The sequence below is a fragment of the Zootoca vivipara genome, chromosome 3, assembly GCF_963506605.1.
Source record: "Zootoca vivipara chromosome 3, rZooViv1.1, whole genome shotgun sequence".
Lineage (NCBI taxonomy): Eukaryota > Metazoa > Chordata > Lepidosauria > Squamata > Lacertidae > Zootoca > Zootoca vivipara.
In genome coordinates, this window is record NC_083278.1 from 103,145,666 (window position 1) to 103,167,620 (window position 21,955).

A 21,955-nucleotide genomic window follows, 5' to 3' on the forward strand; every position below is an offset into this window, starting at 1 on the left:
TCTCTCTCCAGAGCCCTGGCAAATGTGAAAGCAGGAGGAGATTAAACTGGAGCTGGTATAAACAAATATATCAAAGGGGAGGGGAGGATTCTGCAGGACACCTAGAAAGAGGAGAGACAGAGAGGAAAAAAATAACTCAAAGTGAAGCAGAACCCCATTCCTAAATGCTGCCCTCATTTCGCCAACACAGGCTAAGTTAGCAAGGCTGGCAGAACTTCTCCCTGGAATCACTCCAAGTTCGTTTCTCGCCTCCCAAATCCAACCCTTAGCAGGTTAATTCAAAAGGTTTCAAAAATGGCATTTTAAAAAAAAAGTTCAAAGAACAGGAAGCTCTCCTTACAGGTTTTTGTAGCCCCTCTTTTCCCTCAATGGGGGAGGAGGGAAAGCATTTTTAAGGTCTGCAATGTGGGGAGGGGTGAGAGAAAGGCTGGGGATGGTAGCTATAAGAAATGGGGGAGGCATTCCCTGGACCAGGGGGGGAAAGTACTGTGGGAAGCAAATTGGACAGAACAATGCTTTCCAAAAGACATTTGGAAATGGATGGCCCTTTTTCTGCTGCCCAGCCTTCACTCCCCACTTCTCTTACAAGGGCCATGGGGCACCTTGCCAGCCCCCAGCCCCCCCCCCGGCTGCCTGCTGCATATTAACAGGATCTCACCACAGCCAGTTCATTATAAGTCTGAAGAGGCCCTGTGCCACTTCTCAGCTCATCCTTCTCCAGAATCTTGAATAGAGTATATTAAAGAGAGAGAGAGAGAGAGAGAGAGAGAGAGAGAGAGAGAGAGAAATGTTGTATTTTTTAAAAAAAAGAAGAAAAGAAGAACACACACAAACGAACCTCCACAAAATATAAGGACTAATATGAGCCCTGTTATAGAAAATTATAAGGGGGTTGCAGGACACCATTACTAATGAACAGAGAAGGGAAGATTTCTGGTTTAGAACCACCTGGCGACAGGAGAATAAGCAGAAACAGCCTCTTTATTGTTTTGCCCAGAGGAGATCAGAAGATTTAAAAGGCAACAAGCGGCATTATTGGAAGTTCCTGCAACTGAATTGATGTGCTTTCATCAGAAACGTGCTTGCACAGAGTTTCCTAGCTTAAAAAACAAACACACTGTCCCGCCCAATTTTTGAGGACAAGAAGAAATAAAAGAGAGACCCCCCCCCCTCTCTGGACTTAAACTACAGTATATGTGATGCTTGCTGCTGCCTCTCTTTTTTTAAGCCACTAATAGCTCACAACAAGCAGGACCACAGTGTATGGTTAACCCTTTCCTTCCCTGCCGAAATTCCCCATAAATTCCCCATAAAAATCACCTCCCATGGCTGCTATCATCAGCATGATGAAACATGGTTTTTGTTTTTGTTTTTGTTTGGCACCAGTGGAATGTAAGAAGACTCCCCACTGGAACAGACCAATGGCCCAGATCAGGCATTCCCCAAACTTCGGCCCTCCAGATGTTTTGGACTACAATTCCCATCATCCCTGACGACTGGTCCTGTTAGCTAGGGATCATGGGAGTTGTAGGCCAAAACATCTGGGAGGGCCACAGGTTAGGGGTGCCTGGCCCAGCTGGTCCAACGACCTGTTCTCTAACAGAGGCCAACCAGATGGCTATGCGAAGTCCGAAAGGAGGACCTGAGCACGGCAACACGCTCTCCCCACTTGCAATTCCCACACCTGGCATTCAGAGAAACATTTCCTTCCGAAAGTGGGGACAGAACCTGGTCATCGGGGCTATTAGCCATTGAGAGCCCTATCCTCCATGAATGGGAGCTTCCCTCTTGCAGTTAATAGCAGCCAGAGGGGGAGAAGGCAGCCAAGAAGAAAGGTTTAACCTCTTCCCACGCACTGTAGTTCTGATGAAAATTCCTATCTCTGCCAAGCGGCTGCTTTTTTAAAATAAAGAGGGGGCAGCGAGTGCCGAATTTAGCATCACATCCAGTTTGGGCCTTCTGTTCCAACTCTGAAAATGACAAAGCAATAAACACTTGAAACTCAAAAAAGAGTTTAAAATATCTCTTTTTAGGATTTCTTTCTCACGTTACATTTTAGCATCCCAAGGCAAGTTGTGGGAAGGGGGCGGCTGGGGTTGGCCAAAGTATCCCTGCATTGCAGGGGGTTGGGCTAGATGGCCCTTGGGGTCCCTTTCAACTCAAATGATTCTATGAAAAGTAGAATTGCAGGATAAAAGACTGGGCCATTAGCAGCAGAACCTTAGGATCTCCTGCCCTTTTTGTCAGGGTCTTATAAGTGAGGTTTGCAGAATCCTTCGTTCCTCTTTATGCGGGAAGGAACTGCTGTGACCATTCCTACTCCTTACTAGTGAGATGGAGGAACCACAGCTTTTTAACAGAAAGCTAGAGCCAAGGTACAAAATCAGATGCCCCATGCAATGCATCTTTTGCTTGACATCCAGATTGCAGAAGCGATCAAATACCTGAATGATTCCTGCTTCCATATAAAAACTAGCACACTTGTAAAAACTGTACTGTGAACAACTACAAGGCTTGACTATTCAGTAAAGTTGGGTATCTCTTTGTTCTTCTGGCAAAGAGTGCTCGCTCTCTCTTTTAATTTACCTACATATTTATAATCCACATTTTTTATATATGTAAAAAATCAAGACAATAGTACAATGCATGAGAATACAATCAGCATAAAAACATCAATAAATACTGATTGGTTAAAAGAGAGAATTCATGTTGTGAAGGCCTGTCTAAACAGAATAAATCTGGATGGAAGGGTGGTTTCTGCCAAACCTCTAGTGGCCGTGAGTTCCACAGGACAGGGGCTGCCACACTTAAGGCTCAGTCCCTTTTCACACTTTAAACAAAATCTCTCATTTCTGAGGTCCCAGCATTACAAGACTTGGGTATCAGTATTGGCTCTTGAAATTGCCTTTGCCATGTTGATATTTCCTCTTTCAATGTTCTCTCTCACACCCCTCTCCCTTGGGTCTTCGTCCACGGTTCTTTTTTAGACCTGCTTTTAAAATGTGTGTGTGTTTTTGTGTGTGTTTTTGTTTCCACTTTGTGAGATTCTCTTCAGTTGTGCTTGCCCTGAAAATGAATAGAGAGCTTTCCTAGTGCTGATCCACTCAAAAGCCACTAAAAGGAAATCAACAAAGGATCTGGGCAACATAGGCTAGAATCCACCTCCCTGACCTGCTAACATCTGAAAGCACAGGAGCTGTTCTGTTTCGTTTTACTGAAAGGCAGGGAGCATCCAAGCATTTAGAGCAACGTGGTTCGGCAATGGGCACCTCTGGGCTGTAGCTCTGCCACTGAGCATCTGCTTTGGATGAGCAAGGCCCCAGGTTTAATCCCTGGCATCTCCAGGTAAGGGCTGGGAGAGATTCCCGGAAAGATGCTGCCAGTCAGCTAGATGGACCAATGGTCTGACTTGGCATCCTAAGCAGCCTTGATTCCCTTTGCTTTGTCATTTCCAGGAATGACTCTTTTAAGTCTGCTCACTGTTCCTTCAACCTGCTCCTGCTCTTTCTGAAGCCGGAAGAACAAGCAGCTGCAATGCAATTACCCCTCCGTGTACAACTGTGCTTCAGACTAAGGGCCGGCTTTCATGTCCTCAAGCATCAGGGACACACTGCAAGGCACCCGCTGCTGCATGGGCGACTTTTAAGAGGACTAGGCAAATTGATGGAGGGTAAGGCTATTGGTGGGTAGAGACAGCAAGTGCCTGTATACCAGCTGCTGGAGGGAAGAGCACGGTTGCACTTATATCCTGTATGTGGGATTTCCACAGGCATCTGACTGGTCACTCCGAGGACCGCAGGCTGGACTAGATAGGCCATTGACCTGGCCAGCAGAGCTCTTCGTATGTAGACTTCTGAGCAGCACTTGGCACTGGGGCCTGCCCCCCAAGTGTTTGAAATTCAGAGGCGATTTTCGAAGCCAAGTGAGCGAGCAGCCAGCTGGGAGCTGGGACATGGCCGCCGGTGCCGGCAGGAGCTGCAAATCCCGGGGATTTACGGGATATTTTTCAATTCGGGAGACCAGCGGGAAACGGATTTAAACCCGGGGGTTTCCCGCGAAAAATGGGAGACTTGTCAGCTATGTATTTTTGTGTTGTTGGCAAAAGAACTTTGTGGGTTTCTCTATCACCACCTCCGCTTCTCTCTTTGCAAACTGGAGCAGCTCATTTCTAATTGTTCCTTCCGGCATCTTTATTAGGGCTGCCAGTTCCCTGCCCTGCAGAGCTGGAGGATAGGAAACTTCCCAAAATCACATCCTCAATGGTCCATCTAGCTGCGAAGAGCTCTCCAAAGTGTCAGGCAAATATCCTTCACAGGTAATAATAATAATAATACCTTTATTGTCAATGTACAACCTGTGTACAATGAAATTAACTGCCCCCCACACACACAAACACTCGATCTCATTGCACTCTGTCACCTGCTACATGAGCCTCTCTTTTTTTTAACCTGGGGATCCCAGGGATTGAACCCAAGGCCTTCTGCACTCAAAGCATGAGCTCTACCCACAGAGCTATGGTCCATCCACAGTGCATGTCACCCAGAACAAACAGAGCTTGATATGCTGTTGACCTTGCAAGTGAGAAGAACTTCCTCTGCTAAAGCAAAGCTCCAAGAAGGGCAATGGGTGTGATGCAATGCATCAGAAACACAGAACATGGTACTGGATTCAGGATTAACATGGTACTGCTTATTCTGCTCCCACGAAAACTCAGTATGCATAAAAAGGAGCGGGCAAGCTTCCCGTTCTTATGGCTGGAAAGGCATGCTTGAAAGTGTGTGGTTAATGCCTCCTTAAATCTCAGCAGCCGGAGGAATTGATAAACAAAGATTTCCTATGCTTGGTTGGCAAGGTGGGGGGAGAAAAACAGGATTCCAGTGCCTTCTGTTGGTTTTTGTTCATCCCCACTTCCTAACTAGAAAAACCAGGATAAATTAAGTAACACGGAAACGGGGAATAAATTACACAAGAGAAATTATGCAAGTGTGCTCATTTTTGCCCTAGCATATGCACATTGCAGAACTGAACTTTTGTTGATGCAGAATTTTAATTTGATTTGTTTGAGCAAAGAGTAAACACAGCCCGGCCCTGCACACTGGAAGCAACTACTAAGCAATAATTAGTTTCAATGAGAGAACGTATCAGCTTGCACACATGATGATTTTCACACCTCAAATACCTAAATTTATCCTTTGCATGGGGAGTAACTGAAAGACAAATTATTTTGGAGGAGAGAGCTGAAAACCTGCAAACTGTTTTGCCGGAGGAAGACATGCCCTGCCAGCCTATGCAAGCAATAAGTCTGTACTTGCAGGAGATAATGGGTGTGGCTTCCATTTGTACAACTAGTGTTGTACCTTTGGCAGCGGCACATCTGACACAGGAGAGGAATTGCAAGGAACATCTTAATGCACATCAGGAATGGTGGAGGGCAGGATTGTTCAGTAGCAACACCAGTCCAGACCTCGGAGAGATTCTGGCAAACGAACCATACCAGGATGCTGAGTGGAACCCTCCAAGCTGGTTGTGCCTCAGAAGGCATCCAATAAGAAAACCAACTCATGACTAAATGTGCATTGCGTGAGTTTAGTAACGCATTGGTGCAACAGCTGCAATTGAAAGGACTTGCAGATTTACACCTACAAGGCTGGCTTTGAATTGCATGTAGGGCACAGGGCCTTTTCTCTACTTTAAGCAGGCTTTGCTTAAGTCAACAGTTTCAGAGGGCTACTGTTTCTGCTCTGCTCTGCGACCAGAATTCCATCAAGAAGGCATCAAAAAAGCAATGCAGACTTAAAATGTGCCCTCGCCTCTATGGGAACGAGACAACGGAGTTCTTGGTTTGTGTCCAGATCTCTGCACATTATATATTTATATATATATTAGCATCTGATTGCTCTGGTAACTGCCATGTTCACCTCTATGTAGAAGCACACCCATTAGAAGGAAATAAAGATCATTCTTTGCTAGGGTGTGAGTGCTGCCCAGCTCCAACATAGCAGGAATAGAGGACAGTTTCTGAGCTTCTCCGGCCCATTTGCTATTCTAATTATTTTCAGACCAAAGAACATCTTGCTAATGGATGCAAGCTGCTGAATAATTTGCAGGTTTTCTTCCATGCCTCCCCCAATGTGGAGGAAGAACTGGATAAATCCCAAGTACGGAAAAATAGGGATTCCTGACCCATATGACTTTGCCATGAGCTTTAGTGCTCGGACCCTAAACAGTTAAGTTAGGGCAACCTAGGAAATCTGGAATATTTTTTCCAGCCCTACTCAAGAGGGTAAAAGCTGACACCCCCCAATTCTTTCATGCTGACTGCTGGGGCATAGCAACAGTTTCTCAGCCGAAACTAACTGAAAGCCTCAAGTTACTTTTACACTTCCTCCCAGGATGCTCACAATTGCTTAGCACATTCTTAGGTGTCACACACTCACAACTATGCTTTCAGAAACTGCATCAGCATTGTTTTTTTTAGCAGGTTGTGTGAAAACTAGAACGGCTGTTTCATTGAATAGTAATAGCCATGCTAGCGCAACAGAACATTATTTACTGATAGTTTGAACGAATTCCAGCCATCGTCGTTAGCAACTTTTAATCAATACCACAAGGGTAGCTGTATTCTGGTGCAACAAAAAAGATGACAAGAGTGCCTTGTGGCAGCGAAAAAGAGTATGGCTGCAATCCTAACCACGTCTACTCAGAAGTAAATATCAATGAATTCAATGGGGCTTACTCCCAGATAAGTGGGATCCATAGCTGCCAAGTTATCCCTTTTTTTAAAGGGATTTTCCCTTATGCTGAATAGGCTTCCTCGCGAGAAAAGGGAAAACTTGGCAGCTATGGTGGGATCTGTACGATAGCCTAAAATATTTTCAGCAGCCTGATCTCACTTCGTCATTTTATTCCCTCTCTCTTTGGCCACATTCACACCATACATTTAAAGAACTTTGACACCACTTTAGACCGTCATGGCTTCCACCCAAAAACTGTGGGAGCTGTAGTTTGCTTAGGGAGTTGAGAGTTATTAGGAGGCCCCTATTCCCTCACAGGGCTACAATTCTCAAGAGTTCCCTGTGGAGAGGTTTTGACTGCTAAACCACTCTGGGAACTGTAGCTCCTGAAATGGAATAGGCTTTTCCCAACAACTCTCAGCACCCTTAACAAACTGCAGTTCCCATAATCCTTGGGAGACAGCCGTGACTGTTCAAAACTGTGGTATCACAGAACTTCGAATGTATGCTGTGAATATGGCCCTGGTCCCCACGAATATACATATCTGTGAATGAGCGTTCCTACATTGGATGAAAGAGCCTCTAGTCCCTGAATGTTAGGGCTTACAGTAAGTCTTCAAGACAACAATACAAGAAGAGAGGCATTTCCCGGTGCTTGCTTAGTCTCTTTCTTCACCCTACTCTACCTCAAGCCTATAAAAGAAGTCTGTTTCTGCAACCAGAGATGATGATGGTTATTAAATTTGTATACCACCCTTCATCTGTAGATCTCAACATAAAAACACAAGATAAAAAACACAAAATGCATAACAACAACAAGAAGAGGGACAAACCAATAACACCCTCTGCCCACCCCAAGTTGACTCTTACTTCAACACTTATTATTATTATTATTATTATTATTATTTATACCCCACCCATCTGGCTGGGTTTCCCCAGCCACTCTGGGCAGCTTCCAACAAAATATTTAAAATACAATAAAACATCAGACATTAAAAACTTCCCTAAACAGGGCTGCCTTCAGATGTCTTCTAAAATTATGGGATAGCATATTTCACTGCATCTGAGAGCAACCAGCTACCTTTGGGGAAAACCATAACCCTGTCCTCACTGCCATTAGGAGATGGAAAGCTTTCCACAATACATTGTTTGGTTTAATCCAAAGAAAGGGCACATGTGGACTCCCAACAAGAATGAGCAAGGCCACAGGTGATGGGAGCTGCAAGTCCAACTATTTCTAGAGATTCTTATCTCATTATACATGATAAAGCTTTCTTTAGCCATCTCACCCCTTGCTTTTTCCTGCAAGACCAATTGCAGTCGTCAACAGGTTTACCACTCCTATCAGCCAATCACCCATTCCCACCACCCTTCTGAGTAATACCCCTCCCCACCTTCTGACTATACATATGGGTCTGGTGACTTCTGTTTCAGTGTACAGTATCTGAAGAAGTGTGCATGCACACAAAAGCTCATACCTATGACAAACTTAGTTGGTCTCTAAGGTGCTACTGGAAGGATTTTTTAATTATTATTATTTCTAGAGAGCCACAGTTTCTCTCCCCCCCCCCCCAAAAAAACCCCGGGTGTGATCAATAACATTATCAAAGGGATCTGACCTTGAAAAGCTAATGTTTAGGACTCCTGTGATTCAAAATGGGAAGGAGAGGACTACCACCAACACATTCAAGTAGGAAAATGGGAATCTTCCATTGACTCAGGAAATGCTCGTCTGACTACTCCCTGGGTCATGTCATGGGGAAACCCCCAAAATACCTGCTGACCAACACAGTGGATGGTGTTCCTCTTCCTACTTGGGACACAATGAGCAAATATACACCAGGTGGAATTCCCAATTGTGTTTACATATTTTAGCACTAGAATTTATTTCTCTAGAGTTGCCCTGACTTATTAAAAGCTATTGATTGGAGGATATATCTTCGGAGAACTCTGGACTTCAGGCACAAAAAAACTTATTCCAAACTCACAGCTGATGAAAAATGATTTCAAATCCTAGGCCTCCATTTTTAAAAGCTCATCAGATCCTGCAGAGACCTTTCCAATTCCTAGATGACAGCATCAAGAGTTTAAGAGCCCAAGCAACAATGCAGCTGGAATTTTTCCAGCCCTATCTTCCAAGTGACCTTTGTTTCTGAACGGGAAACTTAAATCATTCCAAATTAAGACCACCTCATATATTCTAAGGAGAGGTATCAGTGCTAAATGGAAGCAGACCCCAAAGAGGGGAAACCTTATCTACCAGAACCTCATCAAGAAGCCTCAATGAAGTATTAACTCTAAGAGAACTTCAGTACCACACAGGCAACCTCATCTTTGACAATACAGTACACACATTGTACCATGGGAAGAACAACCCTTGTACTTCGAATCCTGCAGCACTGCTGTCCCTTTAACCCAAACTTCACCAATCTGGTGTCTTCCAGATGTTTTGGACTACAACTCCCATCAGCCCCAACCAGCATGGCCAATATAAGGGATGATGGGAGGTGTAGTTCAAAAACACCTGCAGCCCCAAAAGATGTTTCAGTCTAAATAGAGAAACAGATATTTTTGTTCTAACCTTTTTCCTTTTTTCTATTTACAATACTGCCACTTATTTGAATTTCAAGGAGGGGAAAAAATGCAAAATCTTCTTTTAGATTTTGAAAACAAGTCCACAACCTGTACACTTTTCTACCACAGTAAGTTCCATGAATGCCATCAATTAAGCTAAGCATCCTTCACTTGAATTTCTCTGCCATTAATTCTGTGCACCAAAATAGCATTTTGGTAATACCATCTAGGGATGCGGGTGGCACTGTGGGTTAAACCACTGAGCCTAGGGCTTGCCGATCAGGAAGTCGGCAGTTCGAATCCCCGCAACGGGGTGAGCTCCCGTTGCTCGGTCCCAGCTCCTGCCAACCTAGCAGTTCGAAAGCACGCAAAAAAGTGCAAGTAGATAAACAGGTACCACTACAGCAGGAAGGTAAACGACGTTTCCGTGTGCTGCTCTGGTTCGCCAGAAGCGGCTTAGTCATGCTGGCCACATGACCTGGAAGCTGTACGCCGGCTCCCTCAGCTAATAATGCGAGATGAGCGTCGCAACCCCAGAGTCGGTCACAACTGGACCCAATGGTCAGGGGCCCTTTACCTTTACCTAATCTCCATCTACCCTAGACACACAAACTTGACTAGTCTTCTGTTCGGTTCCTTTCCCACAAGGTTTAGTTCTCACCCCTTATCCGTCTTAATTTAATGCCCCCCCCCATAAAATAGGTTCTGCCTATTTTTCATCTAAAACAACCGTATTTTATAATTAAATAAGAGGGTAAGTAGCAGAGCTCAGGAAATAATCACAAATTACCAAAACCTAATAGATGGAATATACTTATATTCAACACTTATAATTTTTTTAAAAATTGTCCTGTTTTATGTATATGATTTTGTTGCAATCCGTAAAACAACCACATAAGGTATATCATTATTATAATCACCATGTTTCAGATGAGGAAATGGAATCTGCTGAGGCCGTGTGGCTTGAATGGAAGGAATTTCAGGAGGTCCAACACCAACGGTAGATTTGAATTTTATAGTTCAGACACTTAATTATTATGCTACATGCTAAACCACCACATATTGCAGCCTCTCACGTGCTTTTTTGGCTTGCATAGAGCTTTTTTTTCTACTAGTGGTTTCCATTCTTCCTTTACCAATCCCCTTCTCCCTCTCTGATCCCACAATAACCTATCAGCACAGGGGCTGATAGGAGCACCGATGGAAGCTGCAGTCCAAAATATCTGGTGGTCCCCATGTTGGGGAAGGCTCCTCTAAGCCAACCAGACTGCAACAGACATCATGCAAAAGATGACTTCAGCATCCTACCTCTTCTGAATTCTCCGTGCCTCCATCTTTGCCACTGCCACTGCTACCGCCGCCGCCGCCGCCACCGCCGCTGCTGCTGCTGCTACTACTGGCTTTTGTAGTGCTTTTAGTGGACTTTGGAGGCTCCTAAGGAGGAAAAAGCACAGGAAAAAAGCACATTCAGATGCACTCTTTTACCAACAGCTTAACGAAGTTCATGGATCCTGCAAGACAAGCGTCACGAAACCCCCACAGAAAAAGAGGACACCATCCCATAAATAGGCTCCTTTACCATGCTCTCCATGTCGGTGCCCAAGAGACACACACTTCCTGGCGCAAGAGAAAGGTCTGTGTAAGGAAACACACTGATCATCATCCAAGTGTTCCTGCTAGAACGATCAATTCTCTTCCCTTTAAAAAGGGCACCTGACTCTATCAAAGTCCCACCCACTGGTGGGGGGGGCAGCTGCCTGTTTTGCAGCCTGTTGCTCTCTCTGCCTTAGCCAGAGCAGCCCGAGTCTCTGCTCCTGCCATCCTCCATGGGAAAGGGCTTATCTGCCAACAGCAAGCAAACGCTAGTACACTGCTATTTAGAAAGCAGTTTGCAATGCAGGCAGAGAACAAACACTGGAGGACAAACTGAAAAGAGGTTCTCAAGCTGAGGGGCGGGAGCTCCATTCAACTGGTGTGTGGACAGTCAACAAAATCTGTATTCAGCCTATTTTTTCCTTCCTAACACAGACAGAAGCCCTACTGACCAAGATAGAATTCAATGGGGCTCTCTCTCAGGCAAGTGTGTACAGGCTACAATCTAAAGGAACTTCATCACAGGTAAGGAAAATACATTTACCAGTTATATTAAAACATATTTTGCAAGGGAATTTGACCTGCGCCAAGGCATACGTGATGGGCTGCTGCGGAAAATGACGCTTTAGTGAGCCTGTGCAGCATAGTGGTTAAGAGTACATACTGGACTAGGCCTGGGTTCAAATCCTCTCTCAGCCATGAAGCTTGCTGGGTGACTTTGTGCCAGCCAGTCTACCTTGCAGGGTTGCTTTGAGGATAAAATGGGGAGCAGAACAGGCTTGTTTGAGGAAAGGTGGGATAGAAATAATAACAAATAGTATCCATGCTGCAGGACCACCCTTTCTTCTTCTTCTTCTTCTTCTTCTTCTTCTTCTTCTTCTTCTTCTGTGAAATGCATGTGTTAGATAACCATATTGTGAAGAGACTCTGTGTTGTGCCTTTAGGTCCATATCCGCTGCTCAAATAAAATGTGGGAGAGATCATCAGGGGATTTGGGCCGAGTGTCCATCAGTATGTGGAAGATACTCAGCTCTACCTCTCATTTAAAACTAGGGACTACCTCTGAAGGTGACCTGGAAACAACAATTGATCCAAAATGCAGTTGCTAGACTGGTGACTGGGAGCAGCCACCAGGGTCCTAAAAGATCCACATTGGTTCCCAGTATGTTTCCAAGCACAATTCAAAGTGCTGGTGTTGACCTTTAAAGCCCTAACGGCGTCAGCCCTATATACCCAAAAGAGTGTCTCTACCCCATCATTCAGCTCGGACACTGAAGTCCACGCTCCAAGGGCGTTCTGGCCCTTCCCTCATCGAGAGAAGTGAAGTTACAAGGAATCAGGCAGAGGGCCTTCTCGGTTCCTCTAGCCAGGTGTCAAACAGATAAACAACTACCAGTACAAGACTTGACTCTTCGTAGACATTTGAAAGCAGCCCTATTTCAAGAAGCTTTTAATGCTTGATGTGAGGTCCCCCCCCTCCCCTCTGTATTTTTCTGGAAGCCGCCCAGAGTGGCCGGGGTAATCCAGTCAGATGGGTGGGGTACAGTGTTAGAAACTAAGATATGAAGCTAGGAGCTAAATGGCACCTTAAATCTAGGTTATGGGCACAACAACGTAATGTCTAGGCACACTTTTTAAATAATAAGAATACAAAGCTGAAAATGAATGAACTGCAGCTAAAATATTATGTTCATTTCTCGTACGGTCCCTGCCCACCCCCATAATATTCTTAAGAGGGTCTCTTATCCAGTCTTCAGAGAGTAGCTGGAAGTGGGGAGGCAGAAAAAAAGGTCTGTCTTTCCTTCCACTCCGCAGTTTTAATTTGAAATTTTAGGCACAGTGCTGCATCCAGAGTTCAGAAATTGCTCACACTACTGTAATGAAATTCCCTGTCGCAAAATGTGCCTAGAACAATGGGAGTTTTGAACACTGGTGGGGTATAAGAAATTTATCTGAAAGGTATCTGAAATTTAGCTGAAAGGTATCTGAAGAAGCATGCATGCACACGAAAGCGCATACCAATGACAAACTTAGTCCAGGCACCCCCAAACTGCGGCCCTCCAGATGTTTTGGCCTACAACTCCCATGATCCCTAGCTAACAGGACCAGTGGTCGGGGAAGATGGGAATTGTAGTCCAAAACATCTGGAGGGCCGAAGTTTGGGGGTGCCTGACTTAGTTGGTCTCTAAGGCACTACTGGAATGATTTTTTAAAAAAGAAATTTACTATTGTTATTATTGTTATTGTTATTTACATGTTCCTGCTTCATGAAGGTGAACATTGGTACACAGGAACTTGTCTTGTTCTAAGTTCAAATCCATCTAAAGCCTGGCAGCTGTTTTCCAGGGTTTAGAAGGGTCTTTCTTGGCCCTACTGAGAGCATCTGGAAATTGAACATGCAGCCTTCCCTATGCAATGCATGTCCACTTCCACTAGCAGGCATGTTGCACTCATGAGCCTTTAGCTCAGCATGCCAACATACCCCACTTTGCATACTTCCTCTCTGCAACCGATCCACACATTTGTGCCACGTCATATGTTGTAGAGAGGCACCACGCCTACATTGCACATTACATGGATACACACATTACTTCTGGGGGGGGGGCAAGTCTTTCAGACTCTGCACATTTGTTTGTGTTCTGCATACTTCTGCAGTGCACAGGAGTTCTGTCTTCTATCCCCTTAAAGCTATGCACAAATGCCTGGGCAATGTTTGCGCAAGGTCCTCTGTTCGCTCCCACTTAGCACCCAGAGCCTCCTGTGTCCCAATATCGGCCCCACCAGGTGCTTACACCAGAGTTTCCCAACCTTGTGCCTCCAGATGTTTTGGGGCTACAACCCCCATCATCCCTAGCTAGCAAGAACAGTGGTCCGGAATGATGGGAATTGTAGTCCGAAAACAGCTGGAGGCACAAGGTTGGGAAACACTGGCTTACACTACCTATACAGCCTCCTCTGCATTTGCACATAGCACACACATGAACTCTGTGCCCCGCACAAAGTAACACAATCAAACCTTCCCCTCCCCCCCAAGATTCTCCCTCTTTACGTGCACACAATCCTTCCTAAATATCATATCGGCAGTGCCTTTCTACATGGTCCCTGAATTTGCCCCACTTCCACAGTGGGGCGCTCCTACCGCTTCCTAAATCTGCATTTGCCCCAGTGCCGGCTTAGGTGTGGTTGCAATGCACTGCGAAAGGCAACGATGACTGTGTACACTTTCCCACAACTTTGTGCTTAAAAAGCAACGGTCCGATTTAAAGGGAGCAATCTGTCCTTAGGCCCCTGCTGCACGGCAAGACAGGTGTGAGGCCTATTGTGCTTGTCTGACCTCCGAATGCAACACACACATACACACAGGGGCATCGCGCACACGCCTGCACAGGGAGCCCCCGAACCGGAAGCGATGGACGCGGAGGAAGCATACAAAGCAGCGCAGCGCATCCTCCTCTATACATGCGCGCACACTGCATTCTAGGACGCCCAGGCCCAGATCCGTGTTGGGTTCCACCACCACCCCGCTTCCGGCACTGCCACGGAGACCGTCACTACTAGATTCCCTCTTTCTCCGCAAGCAAACAAGCACTCAACCCAACCCAACCCCCCGTCCGTCCGTGCCATGCAACGGCGCTTGCCTATGCACCATGCTGCGATCGCCGCTTCTCTTCCCTCCCTCGCCTTACACTAGGCCCCTGGATTTCCCCTTCCACCCCGTCTAGGATGCAACGGCCTCTTGCTCGTGAGCACCCTTGTGTTACGGTGCCGCCGCCGCCACCCTCCTCAGCCCGCCTCTCCCCAGGTGCAAGGCTCCTGCACGAGTGCGGACATTTTCTCCCCTGTGTGGGTGCTTGTCAGTCTGCGCGTGTGCGCGCGCGCGTGTGAGCCTAACTCGGGGCCCGTGCTCAGAGGTAGTAACAACAAATAGGCTGTGCATTGTCTGACCAGGGCGTCTTTCCCTGCAATTAGATCTAAATATTTGTATTTGTGTGTTTTGGGTGTATGCTTAACCCAGGGCTCGTCCCCACGGATAATAACAAATATGCTGTGCATTGTCTGGCCCGTGCGTCCTCCCCCCGCCCCTCTAAATATATATGCATTAGATGTAGATACAGAAATAAAGATACATATGTGTTTGTGTATGCTTAACCCAGGGGGCCCGTGCTTAGAGTGTAGTGACAAATATGCTGTGCGTTGCCCGGTCAGTGCCTTTCCTATATATATGTGAATCAGATATTGATCTAAAGATGTGTGTGTGCGTGCGCGCGCGCGCGCTTAACCCAAGGGGCCCGTGCTCAGGGGTAATAACAAATATGTGGTGCATTGTCTGGCCAGTGCGCCCTTTCCTACATAGGATACACACATACGTGTGTGTGTGTGTTGCAAACCTAGACCTGCAGGTGTGTGCACTGATTTGCTCGTCCTGGATGAGAGTGTATGTGTGTGTGTTGCACAGGCACACGGATCCTGCGTCGAAGTACCGGGCTGCTGCAAGTGCAGCTTTGCTTCCTGCCTGCGTCCCCGGCCCCCTCGGCGCGCGGGGCGGTTCCACTCCCGGCGGAGGCCCCGAGCTCGGATGCCGCCAGGCCCCGGGAAAGGCTTTGGCGCCAGGGCGCTCCCGCCCACCCCACCGACCCGGCCCTGGGGCGGGGTGGTGCGAGAGATGGGGGTGGACCGACCCCGGGGCGCCGCCACCCGCTCGCTCACCTTCTCTTTCTTCAGCTTGTAGGGCATCCCGGACCTCGAAAACGCTCGCTCGGCCTCTCCCGCCGCCGGCCCGGCCTCCTCTCGTCGCCCTCCCTCGGTTTCTCCTCGCCGCCGCCTCCTCCTCCCTCCTCTGCGCTGGGTTGGGTGAGCCCCCGATTGGACCCGCTCGGCCGAACCTGCCTGGCAACCACCTCGCTGCCTCCGCTTCATTGGCCGCCGGCGGCCGCGCCGATTTTTGCCATTGGCGGGCCTGTTTGAAGGGCAGCTGGGGAGGGCGGGAGGAGGCCGCTGCCGGTTTTGCAAAAAGGCGCCGCCGCGGTTGTAGGGAAAGCGGGTGGGATTGGAAGAGGAGGAGGAGGAGGGCGGCAGGGGGGCGAGGGGGCTTCTCTGCCGCCGGCTGCTCGAGGTGGGGGGGGACCTGCCGGATTATGGATATAGGTCACCATGGCTGCTTCGAATAAGTTGGAAGGGGTGTGGGTGCCGTGAGGATGTGGACGCCGCGACTGGGCGCCCTTTTGTGAAATAAGGGACAGGCCTCTTTTCTTTCTCTGTGTGTGTCTCTTTTCTGTGTCATTGTCAAGGAGAAACGCCGGTGGAGAAGGCAACCCCACGAAGTGAAAGGTTGCCATGAATGAAGCTGCTCCCAGAGAATGGCAACTGCATTGCAGTTATAATTCTTTGCACACACACACACACTTAAAAAGTGCCAGCCATTAATAATGTTTTGGTCACTGCTCCTTCAAGTACAGTACAGTACGAGGTTTCTGCTATTATATGAAGCGGCAAAAATTATAATTTAAAAATTCAACAATAGGAGGAACCGTAAAACAGATTTAACAACAACAACAACAATTGAAGACCGTTCTAGGAAAATAGGGGTTATGCAACCCAACTCCTGATCAAGATCCAAAATCGGTAAGAGAAAACAAACTTGAGACACAGGACCGGAACAATAATTCAGGACCTATCTAAAATTTCAGTAGAACCACATGAGAGAGTTTAAGCGCTGCTTAACATTCCTGTTGAAACTGGTGGGGCTTAAGTTAGCTTATTTTGGCTGGTTTGTGCCCAACTTTGTCAGGAAAGAAAGTGAAAACAAAAAGGCGGAAATCCTAAACACAACTAATGGTAACTAGAAGTGTGTTGGGTATTTAGCTCTGAGCTCCTTGGAGAAAATAACGAATTATTTTTGCAAGAGATACATAAACAAGCAGAGCAATATAAAACAAACAATACTGCAGTGAGGATACGAAATAAACACTGGGTGATCATCAGCAAACTTCTATCACAACTAAAATGAAGAGATCAGAATATCATTATCAGGACTTTCAATAAAGAAAATGTGTTTCTCGTTTTTTTGCTTTAGTTTTTTTTGTTCTCTAACCCAAAGAGCAATGGTGCCTTGGAACTGTATCAAGCCAGATAGATTTATGGGAATCGGGTGGCAGGTTTAGACCACTTTGTTAAACCACATAGGTTATAAATGGATACCATGTACCATCAAACAAGCCCTTTTTATTTCATTCCCTTTAGGTGTCTGTCTGTTGCATTCAGCCAGTTTTTCTCCTACTGCCAGATTAACGCAAATGTATTACAATCTCTAAGCACGCAATCCTTAATTTTAAAAAAAGGATTGAAGGTCTTGTAAATGGCATTCTACATTGTTTCCGGGAATATGGACATGCATGTGAGACTAGGGTCCATCAGAATAAGTTGCTTATTTATTCAAGGAAACACAATACAAACAGAAACCTATGGGCAAGACTGGCCATGGTAAAGCAGTTGCCAGAACTGACAATCTGTACCTCCTGTCTGGCTCTTTCCCCAGCAATCGTGAACTTCATTGGGGAGGTGCTCTCTGTTCTTTGTTCTGCAACATGCAGAACTCTTTGTGCCCTTGGAGAAAAAGGAGGAGGGAAGCGGAGTACAGTAGAACCAGCAGGCTCCTGTGCGTGGCTGGGGAATAAATAACTTCATCATCATCATTTATTACAGTATTATTAATCTGTTGCAGCCTCAGTCCCCACCTCCTCTGCAGCTGACTGTCCTACACCTGCAGTGCTTTCTGCCTCTTCTTCCTCTCTCTCACTCAAGCCTGTTGCTTGTTCAGCATCCAACCATTCTGCCCTACCCTTCATCCTCTGACCTGTCTTCAGTGCCCCACCACCACTCCCTTGGTTCCGAGCCTTCCTCTGCTGAGGCTTCTCTGGTTCTCCCAACACCCCTAGAGCCCATTTGGGGGGGATGCAGGAGGAAGAGAGGAGTAAAAGCCCTATTGTGCAAGGAGTAAAAGCCCTATTGTTCTGCATGGCTTCCATGACGAGGCTCTTTAAGGGAATCCCACCCTTTGGTTCTAGCAGATATTTAAGGCAGGTTTTAGATAGGGGGATTCAACCTGATGTGTCATCCCAGGACAGTGTCTGTGTCATAAATCAGCCACATTTATTTGCTAAAAACCCGTGGTCAACACAAAAATATGGGCATAAGCAACTTGAGAGAGACATACAAGAACAGGTGATCCCCAGCACATTTTACCCCATTTTGTAGGCTACATTTTATTCTGATCTGATTGGTTAAATATGTTACTGTATGTATATCAATCAACTAGTGAACCTGAATGGAAGTGAGAGCTGGACCATAAAGAAGGCTGATCGCCGAAGAATTGATGCTTTTGAATTATGGTGCTGGAGGAGACTCTTGAGAGTCCCATGGACTGCAAGAAGATCAAACCTATCCATTCTTAAGGAAATCAGCCCTGAGTGCTCCCTGGAAGGACAGATCGTGAAGCTGAGGCTCCAATACTTTGGCCACCTCATGAGAAGAGAAGAATCCTTGGAAAAGACCCTGATGTTGGGAAAGATGGCGGGCACTAGGAGAAGGGGACGACAGAGGACAAGATGGTTGGACAGTGTTCTCGAAGCTACGAACATGAGTTTGACCAAACTGCGGGAGGCAGTGCAAGACAGGAGTGCCTGGCGTGCTATGGTCCATGGGGTCACGAAGAGTCGGACACGACTAAACGACTAAACAACAACAACAAAGTGAACCTGAAGGAGCTCCCCCACCCCCATTGTTTAGCCTGGACACTGAGGTCCAGCTCAGTGGCCTTCCAGCGGTTCCCTCACTGTGAGAACTGAAGTTATAGGGAACTAGGCAGAGGGCCTTCTCAGCAGTTGCACCCACCCTGTGGAACACCCTTCCATCAGATGCCAAAGAGATAAAACAATTATATGACTTTTCGCAGGCATCTGAAGGCAGCCCTGTTTCGAGAAGCTTTTAATTTTGTTGTGCCCTTTCATATTTTGTTGGAAGTCACCCAAAGTGGCTGGGGCAACCTGGTCAGATGAGTGGGTTACAATAAATACCTACTGTATCATCATTTCCTACTGTCCAATAAAGAAACAAGAATCTCTTTCAAAAACCTACCCCAAGAGGATTACATAGGGAACAATACAATACACAGTGAACAGTATCTTTCACCTTTCCCTGGCCGCAAATGTCCAAACCATGATTTTCAGATATTGCCGTATATTTCCCCCTCTAAATATCCTGTGGTATAGGGTTAGGATCTCAAAGCAGAAAATACTTTCCTTGTTACACCAACATAAAACATTTTAAAAATCTGTGATTATATCATATCAGATTGAACAAAATAATAACATGTTTCAGAAAAGGGCAACCAAAATGATCAGGAAGTGGAGCAATTTGTCTATGAGGAAAGGTCACAGCACTTGGAACTTTTTTGTTGTTGTTGTTTAAAGTAAGAGGCGACATAACAGAAGTTCATACAATTTTGCATGGTATGGAAAAAGTGGACAAAGAAAAGATTTTCTCCCTCTCTCATAACACCAGGACTTATGGACATCCAATTAAGCTAAACGTGGGGAAATTCAGGACAAATAAATTCTTCTTCATGGAACACAGCGTGAAAACTATGGAACTCACTCCATAGTGAGTGAAGGAGTGACAGCCGCCAAATTGGGTGATTTTAAAAAAAAGATCGGGCAAATTCATGGCGGAGAATACTATAAATGTTCACTATTAATGATGGTTGTGCTTTATCTCCACAGTTAGATGCAGGAATGCTTCTGAATACCAGTTGCTGGAAGCTGCAGGAGCGAAGAGTGATTTTGGGCTTGGGTCCTGCTTATGTGAGAACAGGATGCTGAACCCAGCAGGGCTCTTACTATAAAATAAGAAAGGCCCCACTCTTTACTTATAATACACCATGGGTTTATTTTGAGCTACAGGAGTAATAGCCTTATAAGCATAGAGAATCAGTCTGTGCTTCACTTTGTCAGCCCAGTTCTATTGGAAATTTGCTCCAATTTGGGGTGGTTGTTTTCTTTCTCTCTTTCCCCACCTTTCAAGTATTTAAACCAGTACAAATTGAAAACAACACGAAATCTGGACAGTACAGAAGAAAAGCCAACCTAAAATCTTACCATGGAAATAGGACTGCCACGTGGTAGGTTCCATAATGACCTCAATTAGACATTTTGGATAGTTTCCAGTTTCACAATATTTGTCCATCCCCCACTAGCAGACTGTTGGACATCTGCTCTTTTATTTTTGTCCTGCTTTGTTTCGCGAAGATTTTCCCCTCCTTTATTTCCTTCAATTTGGCATCACTACGTATTCTAGTTTTCCTTCCCCTTCCAATTTAACATAATTATGTTTGGGAAGCAAAATGGCAAATGTCACTTCTTGCCAAGACTTGACATGACGTACTGAGCAATAATAGATGGAGCACTGAAGGGGATGGATACAGAGAGCAATGTAGGCAGCTCAGCAACAGAATACCTTAACTGAGTGTAAATGGCTTTGGCTGCTGTCCACAGCCCTTCCAAAAATACTTGCACCTGAATGGCCTTATTTCCTTGGACAGATGCTCAGCTTTATCCTCGGGCATTCTAATAAGAAATGGTGTAAACCTTTTGTTCAGCTTGCCTGGGGCTGGGATGGGGAATCTTTGGCCCTCCAGATGCTGTTGGACTACAACTCCCACCATCCCTGTCCATTGGCCGTGTCAACTTGCAGTGATTAAATATGGAGTTCAACAGTACCTGGAAGGTTGCTGATTCTGTCCCCATTCCCAGCACAGAGCAAGGAATGCAATGGGGAAAGCAAAACAATGTACATGTTAGGAAGAAAGAAGGAAGTGCTTGAACATGGGAAAATCTGAAGCCAGGGACGTGACAATTGATTTGTTCCCTGTACATCCTTTGAGGAGCTTAAGGGAGCATACACTTCTCTCATTTTATCCTTAAAGCAACCCTCTGAGGCAGGTTAAGCAGAGAGATGGTGATTCAACCCAGGTTTTTGCAGTTTGAGGTGAGGCTTAGTCGCACAACACAATGGTTTTGTCATTCAAACTTCCCACTGTCTCAAGGACTAACGAGTTCCAGGACAACCTTACAGAATAATTTCTATTGTAGGGCATAGCTGCCAAGTTTTCCCTTTTCTCACGAGGAAGCCTATTCAGCATAAGGGAATTTCCCTTAAAAAAGGGAGAACTTGGCAACTATGTTGTAGCAAAAGGGAGTACAGGAAACCTGTGTTGTTGTTGTTTTTTAAAAAAACAACCAACCCTATATATTTATTTACAATTGCCTAGGTTGATCAGATGGGCAGCAAGTAGGAACACAGGTGGGCTCTACTAATTCTAAAGAAGCATCAGTCCACAGGAGAAACAGCAGCTCCCTTGGAGCTCTCTTTGGCTAAACTGCACATATATTTTCCTTTTTAGTCCTGGATATACAAGTACCTGAGGTTTCAGTTACATTCAGCACCTGGTTTTAGATATTCATGATGGGCAATAATGAGCACAGAGGGCAATTATTGGCCTTTATGGTTGCAATCCTATGTTAACTTACATGCTTGTATGTCTCATTGAAATATGGAGCTTACCGCTGAGAAATTATGTACAGGATCAGGCCGCACTGCAAAACACATTAAAGCATTCGGTTCCAATTCCATGAACAATTCACCTGTATTCTCTGCCATTAACAGCAGCATTTCACAGGGATTCAGGTTTGATTCAGCTATTGCTAGAAGTTTGTTTTGGTTTGCCTATCCCCAGCTCAGCTCTTTAAATAACTGCAGGAAACGCTTACAGTGTTATTGGGGGGGAAACATTCGGAGAAAGAGGTGTTGTGGAGAGTGTGGCATACCAAACTAAGATAAGTTTAGTCCATTATCATTTAAAACAGGATCAAGTTAAGTATATATAACAATATTTATAAATTAAAAATAAAACACTGGAAATAAGATGAAGTGGCTGCTCCCCACTGTAAATACCAATCTATAAATACCGGTCTAGCGCTACTTCTTAACAAAAAACCTTA

The 21,955-nt window shown here is 45.7% G+C and overlaps 1 protein-coding gene across 3 annotated transcripts in view; it reads right to left on the reverse strand.

Annotated features, from left to right (window-relative positions):
* PPP2R5D (protein phosphatase 2 regulatory subunit B'delta) overlaps nt 1–15,725 on the reverse strand; it is a 54,102-nt gene extending 38,377 nt beyond the window's left edge. For all 3 annotated transcript variants that reach the window (XM_035111123.2, XM_035111122.2, XM_035111121.2), the window contains exons 1-2: nt 15,609–15,725; nt 10,617–10,742 (exon numbers count right to left, since the gene is read on the reverse strand). In XM_035111123.2, coding sequence (XP_034967014.2) covers nt 10,617–10,742; nt 15,609–15,635 — 153 coding nt within the window. In that variant the 5' untranslated portion in view covers nt 15,636–15,725. The remainder of the gene's footprint in view (nt 1–10,616; nt 10,743–15,608) is intronic.
* Nucleotides 15,726–21,955: the final 6,230 nt, after the last annotated feature.